The sequence below is a fragment of the Petaurus breviceps genome, unplaced genomic scaffold (assembly GCF_028583685.1).
Source record: "Petaurus breviceps papuanus isolate PSGF00001 unplaced genomic scaffold, PetGlider_PUasm1.0 37, whole genome shotgun sequence".
NCBI lineage: Eukaryota > Metazoa > Chordata > Mammalia > Diprotodontia > Petauridae > Petaurus > Petaurus breviceps.
In genome coordinates this window covers 6595756-6612689 of record NW_027186296.1, presented here as the reverse complement: position 1 = coordinate 6612689, position 16934 = coordinate 6595756, and the positions used below count along the sequence as shown (strand labels likewise).

The window sequence follows — 16934 nt, the reverse complement described above, 5'->3', positions numbered from 1 at the left end:
AATCACAGAGCACAAAAAGGTCAAAAGTTCCCCACCCCTGGATCACAATTGAATCTACCCCAGAGTTACATCAAGTTTAAGCACAGCACTTAATACCCAAATGGAGGTCTTTTCTTCATCTTGACAGGAGGCAAGTTCTCAGCAATCTTAGTTCCTGGGGAGACAAGGCATAGCAAGGCCACAAGATACATTGCTAGTCCCTTCACTAATTCATCCTCTGTCTATAGAACAGTCCTAGAACCCCTGAAAACATTAGCAAAACCCTCTCCCAGGATTTCTGTAAACATACAACAAGAAAATCCTTCTTCAGGGCTTCTGAACCAACAGAAAGGTTCCCAGACCTCTGCAACAACAGCACTGTCCTTCACCAGTGGACAGTATTCACTCTGTCTGCAGGACAGTCTCCAGACCCCTGCAACAACAGCACTGTCCTTCACCAGTGGACAGTATTCACTCTCTGTCTGCAGGACAGTCTCAGTAGCTCTGAACCAACAGAAAGGTTCCCAGATCCTGCAACAACAGCACTGTCCTTTGCCAGTGGACAGTATTCACTCTCTGTCTGCAGGACAGTCTCAGGAGCTCTTAGCCAACAGCCAGGTTCCAGGACTTCTTCAACAAAAGGACTGTCTTTCACCAGTGGACAAATCTGGCAAAACAACATCAAAACAGACAGACAAAGTACCAGCAAAACATCCATGTCTCCTCAGTCCTTGGCAGCTCAGGGCACAGGTCTCAAAAGTCCAGGGCAATTCAAAGTGGCCCCCAGCAATTCTCTCAGTCTCTCTCTGCCTCCACGAGGTGCTGCTTCCAAAAAGTTCTTCTGCCTCTCTCTTGTCTCTCCAAAATCTACGTCACCAGCTCCTCCCATTTCAGGACTCTCTTTTTACATCAACAAGTCCATCCCACAAGTGGGATTAACAAGCTCTGGGTTTTAATACAATCAATTTGAAAACCAAGCCAATACAGGGGAATCTTTATATTCCATTACTATCACAATGTGTAGCTTTGTTTTGGGGCTCACTTTGAGAAGTGTTCTGTGATTTGATCAGATGAAACTGGGAAGCTGCTGTTGAGAGTCCCCCGGCTTTGAAAAACCCAGATGTTGAAACCCAGATGTTGATTTGGTATGGATGTAATGGTTGGACAGTTTGGAAACTGTCTACTTGATCTGTTTCTCTGTCTTGATAATTCTGTCTGTGTATTCTGAAGTTCAGGGTGCTGACCTTTTTCCCCTGAACTAGGTAAATGATACATATTTGACTGATTAAAGTAAGCTTGTTAACCCATTTTGAGTTGCTTTCCTTTATCAAAGCAGATCTAAGAACCTGTGTTGGCAGCAAACCCTGGGGACACTTGGGGTGTTTGCTGCTACAATGACTTCTTGAAAGATGATGTCTAAGTTCTTTTTTTGATATAACCTTCAAGTAGTCCAATAGTTTTAAAATTATTTCTTCTGGATTTATTTTCCAGGTCAGTTGTTTTCCAATGATATATTTCACATTGTCTACTTTTTTTTTCTTTCTTTTCGTTTTATTTTATAATTTCTTGATTTCTCACAAAGCCATTAGCTTCCATTTTCTCCCTTCTAATTTTTAAGGAATTATTTTCCTCAATGAGCTCTTGTACTTCCTTTTCCATTTTAAGGTATTATTTTCTTCAGTACTTTTTTGGGTCTCCTTTAGCAAGCTATTTACTAGGTTTTGGGGGGTATATAATTATCTATTTTATTAGACTACATATGTCTAAAATACAAGATGAATTTTTTTCTTTGTTATGGTATATGTTCTCTGAATGTCTATATAATTCATATTATAACTAAAATTAAAATATTTTTACAGATAATTCAAAATTCACAAAAATATCATCCTTGTTTTAAAGATTACATAGCTACAAACATGTAAGAATTTTTTAAATTTATATTTCAACATTTTAAATGTAACCTCTTGAAATCACTATTGTTAATTCTGTTTTCTTACACTTTATACTGATGCAATTTGATCTTTTATTGGAGGTTTGTCTTCAATTTTTCTGCTTTGGTGTATTTTAAAAACAGCTTTAGCGTTTACTTCTAGATACTCATGTGCCCTCTTACATGGGAAGAAAGGAGAAATTTTACTATTCTTCACTTCTACTATTCACTGGTTCCTTGTAATAGAAAACACATTGCTGTCACCAAAGTACCAGGTCAACATCACCTTGCCAAGCATTGCACATGGGTCTGTGCTTAGAGGTTATTGATTTCACACATTAAGAACATTTTAAGTTGGTTGGTCTACAATCTTTTTACATTTTATGAGAAAGAATATCAGGTACAGATATAAAAGTACTGAGACTAGTGAACATGCCACCAGTGTACAGACTGATTTGTGTTTAGTTAGAGGGTCATTTCCCTCATACATCAACAATTGCAAGATCTTCTAATTGTCTTTCCACAGAGGGGCTGAATAGGGCACCAGTTGCATACCATGTGTTTTGAAGAACTTACACCAGCAGAAGTGAAGTAAAGGTTGTAGAATTTTGCCCTCTCTTCAGGACTCGCACAGATGCACTCTTATAAGACAATCTAGGTCACACATTCCAAGAGAGGAAGAGTGATTAGTGCACCCTGATAACTATTAAATTCCAGGAACTTAGAAAGAATATAACTTGGGTCAAAGCCAGTGAAGACTGACTCGTCACCATTTGTTTGAATTTTTCTAAGAAGATCAATGACTTTTTGATGTCCTGATTTAGCAGTTCCCATCTCTAAAAACAACAGCCATTCCATCATCCTTGGTCATAGCAACCTTGAAACTCTTATACTTTGCATTCTAATGAACCAAGTGAAATTCAGTCACATATAGCTTTCCATCCAAATACACCAAGAGCTTTGGCTCCCTTTAGAGCCCTGGTGAATATGAAATTGAATCAACCTATAGTTCTTAATCTGGTTTCTTCCACTTAGCACAGATCTATCAGTGGACTCATCAAATTCAATATTGAGTAACCCATTGTTGAAAGATCCTCTTAGAAGTAGAAGGATCATAGGAGAATTTCACATGTTTCAGAGCACTGTCATACTGCTGTTTAGAGTACTCAATTTCCCCAGGAGACTGTCAGTTTCCATGGGCAATAGAAAAAGCTTTATGCCAGCATTCTTACCTGTTTAAGCCTGATTCATATCCCCAGTGATGTTGGGACATGGTTTTGCAAGCTGTTCAGGGTTTAGTAATTAACTCTTTTTCTTTTTTGTAACAAACATGACATTTATTTCCTATTCACATGGAAATTGTGTGGCATTTTCATGACAACATCAGGGAGGGGGTGGTCCATGGGGCAACGTGCCCAGAGGTTCCAAAGTCTATTTTCTTAGGCATGAGGAAGCCTTCACATAGAGTATATTTAGCAATGAACAAATAATGAAATGAATGCACCAAAATTCTTCAGATATCTAAGAGGGTAATACCCAGTAAGAAAAATAGTGTGTATCCATCTTCAGAGGAATTTGGGATTTGCTTTACATCTCAGAGGGTCACCAAGAATCCCAGAAAGCAAAAAGTAAGAAAATCTTAATGAAAGAAAATCTTGTCATGTAAGTTTAAAGGTATACAAGTGAATATCTATGTACCTCAGAGACTGGACCAGACAACCTTCCTGAGTGGGTTTAGGCTAGTTTGGGAGAGATCAAGTAACAGGACTTAACCTTGACTGGAAAAGGCAGAAATTTCTAGGGACATTTCCAGGGTGACTTGCTCCTCTGTCTGCCTCATATTACTCTCTGGATACTCTTCCTCACCTCTACCTCCTTCCCTAACTCCAGGAAAAAGTTCCCTTTGTCTTCAACCTCCCATGGCTACCTCTTTGACCCTGTCAGCTAACTCAGTTCAATTGATCAAATTTCTGATCTGTCTATACTAAATTTTTCACTGTTGGTTCCCCTGTTCCCCCAAGCTGGGCAGGCCTCTTACCTTCTAACCTTCACATGCTTCCTCTGCCCAGAAAGCCTTTCCTCCATCAGGCTTACTAAATATATTTCCTTCATTAAGGACTTTCTGAAATCTTTTTTTCCAGGAGCGTTGCTCTTGAATAAGATGATGGTTCTTCTCCCCCACCAAGCTCCCCTTAACACCAGAAAACATTTGTAAATGGTTTTGCTAAAATATAGGACTTGATTATATATACCATTCCAAGCAAATTTGTTAATGCTCAAACAAGTCATACACCCATGTTCTAGATATACCACTGACCTGTGTATATAGCAATGTACTGGACTCAAATGGCATTGATTCTTACCCTGCCCACACCCTCCCCACCTACACAGGTATGTACTGTCATTGTCCCCTTTGTCCTATTCTTTCCTACCTTCATGCCTACCTGGCCCATTGTAGTTGTACCCAAGGGTTTCCTACTTTTCTGCCCACAGAGGAGGGGGTGCCAATCAGAAATGGTAGAATGAATGAGACTGTTTGGAGATGTCCCCAAAAGAGGAAAGAGCCATGAAATCAATGGACAGAATTCAGGGCTATGTTATAGGAGGTCATGGAATGAGATGGAAGAGGCAGAGGGAGCAGGGAGCAGAATACATTCTGCTAAGCCTGTCTAAGAGTAATAAGACAAGTGAAACCTACTACTTGAGCGGGGGACTTAGTAACAGGGAAGACAGAAAACAGCAGTGTTCAAAGCTGAAACAGTAGCTGTTATGGTCTGCAAAATCAGAATCACAAAGATTTGAGAGCTAAAGCAATATCAGACATGTAGTTCATCATTTTCTGTCATTTTATATGTAAGAAAACAGTCTCAGAGAACACTATAGTGATTCTCTACCTTCTTCCCTAGGTAATGTAAGAAATTTACAAGCTCATTAAATGCAAAACCAAATGTTTTAGGCCCACTCATGGATCTCTCGAGGGGTAGAGGATCAAGAATTGGGAGGGTGACTTGGCATTCTAAACATGAGGCAAAAGTATCACTCTTGATTTAGCATCTTAAATATGTAATCTTTGTGAAAGTTTAATTTGAGAAGGTAACTATGAATGAGGAAACATATTTCAAGGGCTTGGAATGTTGATGGGCCAATGACAGGTGATTGGTCAACTCCAATCCCCTTTGAGTGTGTGCCAAGGAGCCATGAGCCAAAGAGATCCATAGCATCTCATTGCTCTGGGAAGCATTTTTCTGCAGAGAATTTCTACTTATGGAATTATAGATTAAATGAGTTTAAAAGACAAGAGTGACTGTTGCCCAGGAGGCAGGAGATGTAATTGAAGCATGGATTCAAACCTGCTGTTGACTTCTAGGTTATACAAAGGATTGTCCAGTAAATATGATAGTTGATAGCCAATGGCTATCCCATTTCCCAAATTAGTGAGATACTTTAGCAAGCATTAGCCCTACCAAATTCATCCTGCACAACAGAATTGAAAGGGAGGTGAAAACTCTTGCCTGCACCTGATTTTATTCTGCATATTTCCTTTTTTCTTTTTTTTTTTTTTTGCCTTTTCGAGGGCAATTGGGGTTAAGTAACTTGCAGCTAGTTTATTTTTGTGTGGATGTTAAGTGTCTGAGACCGGAACCGAACTTGGGTCCTCCTGACTCCGGGGCTGGAGTTTTACTCACTGCGCCACCTAGCCGCCCCTATTCTGCATATTTTCAAAAGTTACAGAGCACAAAAACAGACGAAGTTCCTCACTTCTACCTGATTTAGGGACTTCCATGGGTATCAGATGAAAATGTTCCCAGACTCAAGGCCTGGTTTCCTAAATATTGATTGTAAAAGTCTTGTAAATGAAGCTACTGTTGACTTAGCACAAATGCCAAAATCCTGCAGCTCATCAGGTAGATGATGTAACTGAAACACATTTTTAAAATTATGGGTAATAAATTTTTGACATGATATCAGGGTCTGAAAATTGTAGGAGGTCGACAACAGACAGGCAGCTGGGCAATCTCAGAGGGAGTATCTCAGAAAGAATGAACTATTGCTCACATGTCTGAGAAAAGTTGTTGCCCCCAAGGTCATGTCACTTTTTGGCTCAGGCAGATACATAAGGTGGGGGAGGCTCTTTACTTGCAGCCACACCCCCACTTGCACCAGCACCCACATCTGCCCCTGCCCCTGCCTCTACACCCATACCAGTCGCTGTGAAGGCTGTAGTGGTGTCATCATAGGGTGGTAACAGCAACGTAGTATCATTGGTGGTTATGTAAACCAGAATATCAGAGGAGTCTGGGCCATTGATGTATTGGTAGCAGTTCTAGACACGGCTAATCAGGTAACCCTTAAAAGCCAAGACAATACTGATAAAGAAAAGAATAATAAGACCTAAAAAGGTAGGACTCACTGACATGATATCTTCCTTGTATGGAAAATGAGGAGGCAGCTGTCCGATATATCTCTGGATCGAATTTGAATAAACAAGTACATGGATCACCACCAGAGAGTTGAGAGAAAAATAATCAATCTGGTAGCAGAAGAACCAGATGATCCAGGCAGCATGTTGCTTGTATGCACCATAGGTTGCTCAAAATCATGAGAAAGGAGATTGCAGTCGCGATGCACATATTGGAATCATCCATGAATTCAAAATCACCCCCCCCCCTAGTTCAGAACTGAATAAGTGATACTGATATGGGTCTGCCATGGTAATCAACATGATTAGAAGTACCATGATCAAGTACCAGATGCCCAGCAGAATGATGCCGGTGCGGACATGGCAACACAGACAGCAGCTGTTGGAATAGAGGGGAGTCCAGGGTGCGTTCATCTTCATCTTAGGGCCCCTGTTCTGGCTCTGTGTGACCCGCTCAGGGGTCGCCACTGCCTCTACAACCACTCAGAGTTCCCACACACGCGTGCCCAACTTTGCAGGAGTGCTAACACGCAGCCTCAGCTTGCCTGCCAGTCCACCTCCAGCAGCTGTGGCTCTACTGTCTCCAAGGAGCACCTCTTCTCCTGCCCCTTCCTTCCTTTCAGCCTTCCTCTTGGGTTCCCCTAGTAATTAACTTTTGGCTTGCACTTCTGCACTAATTACAGCAAGCCTGTCTGTTGACTCTTTTTTCATTATTTTCTTGCATCATTCATTTCTCTTCCCAATTTTTTCCTCTACTTCTCTTACTTGATATTCTAAATTCTTTTTTTAATTCTTTCGTGGCCTGAGAGAAATTCATATTTTTCTTGGAGACTTCGCATGTAGGAGCTTTGATTTTGTTGTCTTCTTCCGGTTATATGTTTTGATCCTCCTTGTCACCAAAGTCAGATAAAATCTGATTTTTTTGCACTATTTGTTAATTTTCCCAGCCAATTAGTTGACTTTTTAGCTCTTAGTTAAGGTAGGACTTTGCTCTCAGGGTGGAGAGTGTTTCAGGAGTTTTGCACAGCTATTTTCAGAGATATTTCTAGGGACCTGCAAATTTTCAGTTCTTCCAGGGTTGTATGATCAAAGAAGAGGTGTTTACTCCTCTCCTAACTTATGCTCTTGTCTGTGAGTGACCATAAAGACTCTTTTCTGCCTTGTAACTGTGAGGAAGATTCCCTCTCCACCACTGCCACAAGCTCTACCACGACAGCACTCCTCCTTGCCCCAGGAGTGCCACCCAGGACTGTGACCCAGATCCAAGCAAGGGCAAAGCAAGAGAATCCTGCTTCATTGCCAGCAAAGAGATCCCTGCAATCCCCACCTGATCAGCCACTCGATCCCCTCATCGTCTGTGGACCAAGAGCTCCAGAAGCAGATGCTACTGCCTCTGCTGACACCCTGAGACAGTGGCTGGGCCATGCTCCTTTCTCACCCAGGTCCCACAGACCTTCCTACTGACCTTCTGATTTGTCTTTGGCATTTGGGGGTTCAGAAGTCTGGAAACCACCCCAGCTTCTGGTGATCCACTCTCCCAAAATTCACTGTAGCCACTGGTTGGGGCCACCCTGGGGCTAAAACTGTGGGCTCACTTGGGGCTGGCCTTGGCTCCCAGTGTTCTGTGAAGGACTCTTTCTGTCTGACTGCTGGGCTGCCTTCAGTGGGAGATTTGTTTCTCTCTGTCACTTTGTGGGTTCTATAGCTCTAAAGTTTGTTTAGAGTCATATTTTATAGGTATTTGAAGTGGTTATGGGGGGAGCTCAAGGAGTTTTCCTGCTTCTATGCCACCATGTTGGCTCCATCTCCCTCCCTCGATTTTTCCTTTACCTCTTTTATATGATTTTGAAAATTATTTTTTTAGCTTTTCTAGGACTCTTGTTAGGCTTCACTTTTTTTTGAGACTTTGCTTGTAGCTGTTTAAACATTGTTTTATTTTGAGTTTGTGTCTTGATCTTCCCTGTCACCAGAATAACTTTTAATATCCAGGGTCTTTGTTTTTGTTTGTTCATTCAGTTAGGTTCTTCTACTTGGTGGAGGGGCCACTGTCCCAATCTTCAGATTTTTGGTGCTGCTGTTTTCAGAGCTAGTTCTGGGGTCGATAAGTTTTCAGTGCTTCTAAGGTGATATGACCCAAGAAGAGATGTGGTCACTGCTCTTCTGGCCTATGCTCTGTTCTTTAACCATTGTTCCCCTGCAACTGAAAATGTTAGCATTCCTCTATGTCCTGGAACTATGACCAGGATCCTGCTCTGCTGCAGCTGCAAACACTAATCTTTCTCTCTGCCTTGGAACTAAGACCAGAGTCCCAGGCTTCAAGTACTATTGCTCCTTTTGACTGTGGAATTGTGAATTTGTCCCTTGCTGTCCTATGGCCCCAAGCCCTAGTGCTCCTTTCTGCCTTGAACTGTATCCAGGGACCCTGTTCCTCTACACAGCAAATGCCAGTGCTCCTCTTTATCCCATAACTGCAACTCATAATTATATATAGCTAACTTCAACAGGGTTGTGAACCCAGTGCTAATAAAGAGTCCCCTGCAATCTCTTTCTAACTAGTTGTCCAACCCTCTTATCGTCTTAAGTCTCAGAGCTTCCAAAACTGCTGCTGCCACTGTTGCAGCTGCCTCTAAGACCTGTTGGTTTTGCTGCAAGCCTGTGATATGCTTCAGGCTGACCACAACCACGGTATCACAGACCTCTCCTTCCAACTTCCTAAATTGTCGTGGACTGGAAAAATGTCTCACCCCAACCTTTTGTTTTCTTTGTCACTCCAGACTTCAATTTGAGGCATTATTTTAAAGTTGTTTGGAGGGTGATGGTAGGAGAGTTCGGCTGAGTTGCTACCTATATTTTGCCACCTTGATTCCCTCATTTTTTCTTTCATGTACACATTAATAATTTGTACTCATGGATACTGGTGCTGAGATAGCAACAGGGCTAGTCTAAGTTCAGATGTCTGTTTAGAATACATCCTGAAACTCTCCATATATTGTGTGTGAGTCAGAAAACCTGTGTTTGGGTTCCAAATATACCACTTACTATGTGAAACTGTAGGTAAAATTCACAAGTCTGTAGTGTCATTCTCTGGTTTAAAAGGCTTTATAGAATACTAAGACTGAGGGAAATAAATGGATTTCATAAAGGAAAGTATATGAAGGTTTGATATAGTTTCAGTTTTTATAGTGTAGCATTATTGGTAATATGGCAATAAGCCTGCCTATTTCAATGATAAACTAGACCAGAGGACTCATTGTCCACTTCCTTCCTTTTGACCTGGTATTTTTGCCCTCCTTCTTCACCTCTTAACTCTCTTTACTATTATACCTACTCTCCCTCTGCCACTATAATTTTACTGTAATTCTGAGACTCCTGTATCCTGGTGTATGAGGGTGGCCACCCTTGGTTTTTCCCACTTCTGTGGGAACCCTCAGTTCAACTTTCTCTACTTACAGAAGCCCATGTAATGTCAGTCACTGAAGTAACCCCAGCTCTAACCTCTGCACTTCAGCAAAAATATAATAAGAGATGACATAAATAGAGAACTCTGTGGTTTAAAAGTACTTTACATGGTTTATTTGAAAATGAACTGATAAAAATCTATACATGAAAAAATAAATGATCAAGGGGGTAGCAAAGCCTTCTGGAAGTGGAGAGACAAAGAATAATTAAGATTTTATCTGCTAATGGGAAAGACAAGAGGGTTACAAGATCAAAGTTTATAAAATTAAGAAAGGTCCAACAGATGGGGTGCATTTGGATGTTTTTCTCCAAATTCTATATAACTTGAAAAAACTTAAAGGAAAATATAAAACTATAAAAAAGATAATAAACTTATAAATCATTTTACCTTGAGTTGGTACTTGTTCAGACTATACTAATATGTTTGGGGGAATAGATAAATTTATTGATATTAGATTGGGGGAATTTGAATGTTCCCTAACTTTTAGAGGTACATAGCGTAGAAGGCAATACTACTCTGACCTAAAATGTCCCATAGTACTGTTGACAACAGGGCAGGTAGGTGCAACAGTAGATAAAGTACAGGGCCTGGAGTCAGGGAGACTCAGTTTCCTGAGTTTAAACCTGGCCTAAGACACTTATTAGCTGTGTGACTCTGGGTAAATCACTTAACCCTGTTTGCCTCTGATTCCTCATGTGTAAAATGAACTGAAGAAGGAAATGGCAAACCACTCCAGTATCTTTACCAAGAGGACTCCAAACAGGGTTATGAAGAGTCAGACATGACTGAAATGACTGAACAATAACTATTGACAATGAACAATGAATGAACATCACTTATGTCATTTCTTTGGTAAAGAAATGTCTTGGTTTACACCATCCAAAAATAAAAACTAAAAAAAGGCACTTAATATCAAGCCCTCAAATTATAATTCTATATGTCTCCTACATTTCACATACAAACTCCTAGGACAAACTATTTACACTTTTTGCCTCCATTTCCTCTCATTTATTTATCTCCTCTTTGCAATCTGGCTTCTTACCACATCAAAGTTAATGATTTCTCCTAATTACCAAATTAGAGAAACTTTTTTTCAGTTCTCAAGCTTTTCAATCTTTCTGAAGCATTTAATACTGTTAACCAATCTCTAGAAACTCCTTTCTTGTTTTCATGAAGTTCTCTCTCTCTCTCTCTCTCTCTCTCTCTTTCTGTGTGTGTGTGTGTGTGTGTGTGTCTCTCTCTCTCTGTTTCTGTCTCTGTTTCTCTGTCTCTTTGGCTCTCTCTGTCTCCTGTGTCTCTCTGTCTCTATTTCTTGGCCTGTCTCTGTCTATCTGTCTTTCTTTCTCTATCTCTCTCTGTGTCTCTGTGTCTTTGGGTCTCTCTCTGTATCTGTCTGTCTCTGTCTGTGTCTCTCTCTCTCTGTGTGTCTCTTTTTCTCTCTGTATTTCCATCTGTGTGTGTCTCTCTCTTTGTCTCTCTGTCTTGCTCTGTCTCTGTCTTTCTGTCTCTGTCTCATGTGTCTGTCTCTGTCTCTATCTCTGTCTCTCTCTCTCTGTTTCTCTGCCTCTCTCTATCTCTGTCTTTCTCTGTGTCTCTCTCTCTCTGTCTGTCTCTCCCTCTTTCTGTCTCTCTCTTTGTCATGATTGATTTTAAACCTAACTGCTCCTTCTAAGTCTCCTTTGCTTTTTAATTAACTATATCACACCCTCTATCTGTGAATGGACTTCTCTGAGCCCTTCTCCACCTGAACCCAACCTAACTTTTTATCTTTTTTGTAAAATAATTCCTTTGCCACACTTTGCAGTACAGACTGCCCTTCTTACTATTATTCATATAAGACACGCTATCTCCCAAACTTATGCCTTTATGTTGACTGTCTCCCTCTCCTAAAACACATTCTTTACTCACTTTCAACTTTAAAATAATTTATTTCCTGGAGAATTTGCTCAAGTGCTACCCTTTACCTAAATCCTTTCCTGTACCTCCCCCCCAAAAAAGACTATTAGCACTTCCAGTATATTCTATTTTTCATTTAACTATATGTATACATGTAATCTCCAAGATAGAAGAAGCCTTTTTGGATGCCCCTTAATTCTCGTGCCTTTCCTGAAGCAATTATTACAATATATAATGTATATAGCGTGGGTGCACATAGCTGTTTGCATATTGTCTTCCTCATTAGATAGAGAGCTCTTTAAAAATGGGGATTATACTTTGCCTTTCTTTGTAGTCCTACTGCTTTTCACAGTATCAAACATGTAATGTTAATATTTATTGACTATAAACTGACCCTACTGCCTTCCTACCGTGTACTCTGATGACCCTGACCTCTTTATTGTGCTATGAACAAGACATGAATTTTGATTGGTTATCACTGATTCTTAGAATTTTCTCCCTCTTCATAACTCTCTTCTAGTTTCCTTTAAGTCTCAGTTAAAACTCCACATTCCACAGAAAAACCTTTCCTGAGCTCCTTTAATGTTACTACCTTACCTCTTATATACTCTCCAATATGTAATTCATACATTGTGCTTATACATAGTTGTTTATATAATGTCTCCACATTTTTGTGATCTCCTTGAGAGTAGTGACTGTTTTAAAAATACTCTGTATCACCAGTGCTTGTAGCAAAGTCCTTATAACATACTACTAAATAAGTACAATACTTAATAAATGCTTGTTGGATTGATTTGAGATGTTCATGAAGATGTGCATTGCTGCAAATATTTTGTAAACTATTTTGGAATTATTCAAAGAAAGTGACTAAAATGTCTATGCCCTTTGATCTAGAGATTATTTTGCTAGGTGTATGCCCTCAGAGAAGCATTGACTGAAAATAGACTCCGTATATGTGTACACCAAAATATTTATAGCAGTATTTCTTTTGATGTTGTAGCAAAGAATCATAAACAAAATATATGCCCATTGATAGGTGAATGGCTAAACAAATCATGATGCATAAACATAATCAAATATTAATGTACCATAAGAAACAATGAGCTTTATGACTAAACAAAAATATGGTAAGATTTCTAGGAATGAATACAAAGTGAAAAATGCAAGAGCCAGGAAAATAATGATAACCATGTCAAGGGAAGCAACAATGACCACCAAACAAATGAAATTGGGTATTGTGAATAGTTTTTTTTGATTGATTGGTCCAAAAGAAGTGACATGTGAAAACATATCCTGCCACACTATTGTGGGGTGGAGAGTTATTGTACATTACAGATAACATCAGAAGTTTTTTTAATGTGATGATTTTTTTTTCCTTTTCTTCCCTTTACAAATTATTCCTTGTTTTAAGTGATGACTCTCTGGGAAGGGATAAGGAAAGAATACAGGAGAAAATCTAGGCAAGCTAAAAGCAAAATGTACGAATAAAAACTAAATATAAAGAATCATTGACAGTGCTAAAATCTAGCTTTCATATATACTCAATGATTATTTTAAATGGTTTTCCCCTTTTCAGTTGGCTATAATGACATCATGCACTGTGGAAATAGGATGATCTGAAAGCTGCTCCAGTGGTTGTTTTGTTTCTTTTATTACCTAGGATTTCTACTTCTTTCAGAATAATATGTGCATAGGTGAGTGTGTTTCGAACCAATAAGTGCTTGCAATTGTATGTGATATAATGCCATCTGAACACCACTTTAACAGGGGTCTATCTATGCCCTTTATGTAAAATAAGCTTAATTGCCCTGTGAACTCTCATCCTTAAACTGAATAATATAAACCAGTTGCTCTTCATAAAGGTATGAAGCCACCATTGGTGCTAGTACCTGAAATCTTTTTTTTTTTTTACATTCATAGAGAATTTGGTAATCTCCATTTCTGGACTATCTAAATCATTCCACTATTCAGTCCTTTCTCCCAACTGATTAGTAAACTAAAACCAAGCTGCATTTCAGGTGATACCAAAAGATGGGAGAAATGGAAAGTGGAAAAAAAATTATAGAAATCAATAAGCTCTAGGTATAATTTTCTAGACAGATTTTCCTGAAGTCTTCTATAATTTATGATTTTGAGATTTGATTGAATTGCATTTATGGAGGTCTCCAAATTAAGGAAAATCATTAGATTCACAAAAGCAGGAAGAAACAAGAACAAAAATATTTCTGGCATATTATTTAAACACTGCTTTGAAAATAAGATAAATTTTTATTTGTAAAGTCTATGCCCATATATTAATATAATAATCGGTCATTCTGAAAGTTATCCTCTGGAGAAAAATAAAAAATTGATCATCACAACATCATTTAGAAGATTGGATTGGAGCTGATGTGTCTGCTTCTGAGTCGAATCATGGCTGCTTTCATCTCCTGATTCCTCAAGCTATAGATAATTGGATTCAGGAGAGGAGTGATAACTGAGTAAAACACTGAGAAAAATTTGTCTAATGAATAGCTACTAACAGGCCAAGCATAGATTAAAATGACTGGTCCAAAGAAGAGAGTTACCACTGTGATATGAGCAGTCAGTGTAGATAGAGCCTTAGATAGTCCACTAGAGGAGCGATGCCGGACAGTGACTAATATTACAGTATAGGAGATGAGCAAAAGGATGAAGGAGATCAGGGCAAGAAGCCCACTGTCAGCAACGACAAGCAGCTCCAGGACATAGGTGTCAGTGCAGGCAAGTTTCAACACCAGTGGAAGATCACAAAAAACATCATCAATCACATTAGGGCCACAGAAGGGCAGACTCACCATAAAGGCCATTTGACTCATAGTGTGCACAAAGCCAACTGACCATGAGAGCAGCACACTTCCTACCAGAATTCGATGGTTCATGATAGTCATATAGTGGAGGGGCTTACATATTGCAACATATCTGTCAACAGCCATCACTATAAGAAGAGTCATCTCACTACCTCCCAAGAGGTGAGCTAGAAACATTTGTGCCATGCAGCCCCACAAAGAGATAGTTTTTCTCTCCCTGAAGAAGTCTATGATCATCTTGGGGACAGTAACGGTAGAAAGAGTCATGTCGAGAAATGAGAGGTTGGCCAGGAGGAAGTACATGGGGGTCGAGTGCAGGTGGCAGTCAAGAGTGACTGTAAGTATAATGAGACCGTTTCCAGTCAAGATTGATGTATAGGCCAGGAGAAAGATCACAAAAAAGAAAATTTCAAGCTCCCCAGAATCAGTGAGTCCTAACAAAATGAATTCATTTATCATAGAAGTATTCTTCATCTTCATCTACTTGATATCTTTTGAGAATCCAGAAGTTGTCCAAAGGGTAGACAATCTGAAAGCAGTCACAATTTTAAGTGACTGTTCTTGAGTATATAGAAAAATGAAAAAAAGATCACATATCAATAACATGATATTGATTGCTGAAACATGTTTGAAACACTTTGGGGCAAGTTATTAAATCTCTATCAGACTCTGCTTCCTCAGATATATCCTCAGTAATCATAGATAGAACACAGAGAGTTGTCATGAAAGTACTTATCGATTAAGGAAAGTATCAAGATTTTACCAAACATATCAATATAACAGGTTAGTGTGAGAGGTATATAGCAAGTTTTGAGGTCTACTGTAAATATGTTCTATGTGAGGATATGTGTCTATGACAAAGGATACATTTTTTTTAAAAGCATTAGACATTTTACACTGACCAAATAGAATCCACAGCTCACAAACAGGAATGACCAGTGTGGTTTGGAGAACATGAAGAATCAGGCTACTAAAAAGTTCACTAAGTATTCAATAAACCCTTTCTTATCAGAAATAAACTATCAGTAGGAAAAACACAAAAGAAAAAATCCTTTCTTAATTAGTAATTACAAATCATTTGTACTTTTCTTCCTGATTAAATGTCTATGTTTTTATTAGTTTGAGTTCATACTTGACATGTGAAATCCAATAAATCTAAAGAAAATTATATTTTCTGTATTCATCAGGAACACCTAATACTCTCTTGGATTCCCACTTCAACTTTAAGATTTTCCTTTATATTTCAAAATATTTTTGTCAGGGGTATTATCCGAAAACATTGATTTCCTCTATCCCTAACTAATCTCTTGCAAATTCCTGATGGTCCTAATTCCATGATATCCCTTGTATCTTTCTCCTCTTCTCCACTCACAGAACTACCTAACAATCCTTATCACGTTTTACCTTGATAAATACTTGTTGAAGTGAATTGGATTATTTTAAAATCTTCTAAATTATATCATTGATATTAATCATTCCCATCTGCAATCTATTCTCACAGCTGGTAAAAAAATCCTTCCTAAGTAACAGGAAATGTGACCAAGTCACCCTAACTAAATACACTCCAATAGTTTCCTATTGCAAAGGAAATAAAATGTTTCAATGTACAGTGCTAGCTCCATTCTCTCCTATGGCCTCAATTATGAGCACTATGCAGATACATACCAAATCAATATATCCACACACTATCTCTGTTCTGAACTACAATTCCATGGTTTTTTATCTGAAAATTGGTGATCAGCCAAGTATTTGAAATTCAAATTGTCCAAATATATGCCAGGTATCAAATTTTATCACTTGCCTTCTTGTTTGAGGTGATGAATTTCAGATCAAATAAAAATACATAACATAAGCAACTAGTATGCTCTATGTGCTATATTACATCGTGCAGCTTCAAAGATGAAAAATAACAAAGCCCTTTCCTGTAAGAAGTCTAGAATGTTAGAGCAGAGGAAAAGTCCAAGGTACAGGGCCACAGCACATAGAAGAATCATTCTCTATTCTCTAATCTCCTCCTGAATGGCTTGTTTCTGTACTTTAACTTATCCTATATTCAGTGTTTGATATACCTTACACTAAAATTCCCTACTTTTATTGTTCATAAATAGGCAGCTAGATGGGACAGTGAATAGAGAGCTGGGCATGGAATTAAAAAGACCTGCATTAAAATCCAGGCTCAGACACTTACCTGCTGTGCCACCTTTGTTAAGGTTGACAGAGTTGGGTGAGTGCACAATTTTTCTAGTCATTTCACCTCTGTTTGCCTCAGGATTCTCAACTATACAATGGGGATAATAATACTATTGACCTTTCAGGGTTGTTTTGAGGACTAAATAAGGTCATATTTCTAAAGTGCCTAGAACAGAGCAAGTGTTATATACATAATTAGTACTCCATTTCCTTTCCCCATGTTATATCCTC

The 16934-nt window shown here is 38.9% G+C and overlaps 1 protein-coding gene and 2 pseudogenes across 1 annotated transcript; all 3 read right to left on the bottom strand.

The window, feature by feature from the left end:
• Positions 1 to 2398: 2398 nt before the first annotated feature.
• On the bottom strand, positions 2399 to 3182 carry LOC138168737 (carbonic anhydrase 2 pseudogene; annotated as a pseudogene).
• A 2829-nt stretch (positions 3183 to 6011) lies between these two features.
• Positions 6012 to 6749, bottom strand: LOC138168417 (lysosomal-associated transmembrane protein 4B-like; annotated as a pseudogene).
• Positions 6750 to 14051: 7302 nt separating this feature from the next.
• LOC138168416 (olfactory receptor 4K13-like) lies at positions 14052 to 14993 on the bottom strand. The gene has a single exon (XM_069097444.1). It carries the CDS (start codon positions 14991 to 14993, stop codon positions 14052 to 14054), a length of 942 nt encoding a protein of 313 aa, XP_068953545.1.
• Between the last annotated feature and the right edge of the window lie 1941 nt (positions 14994 to 16934).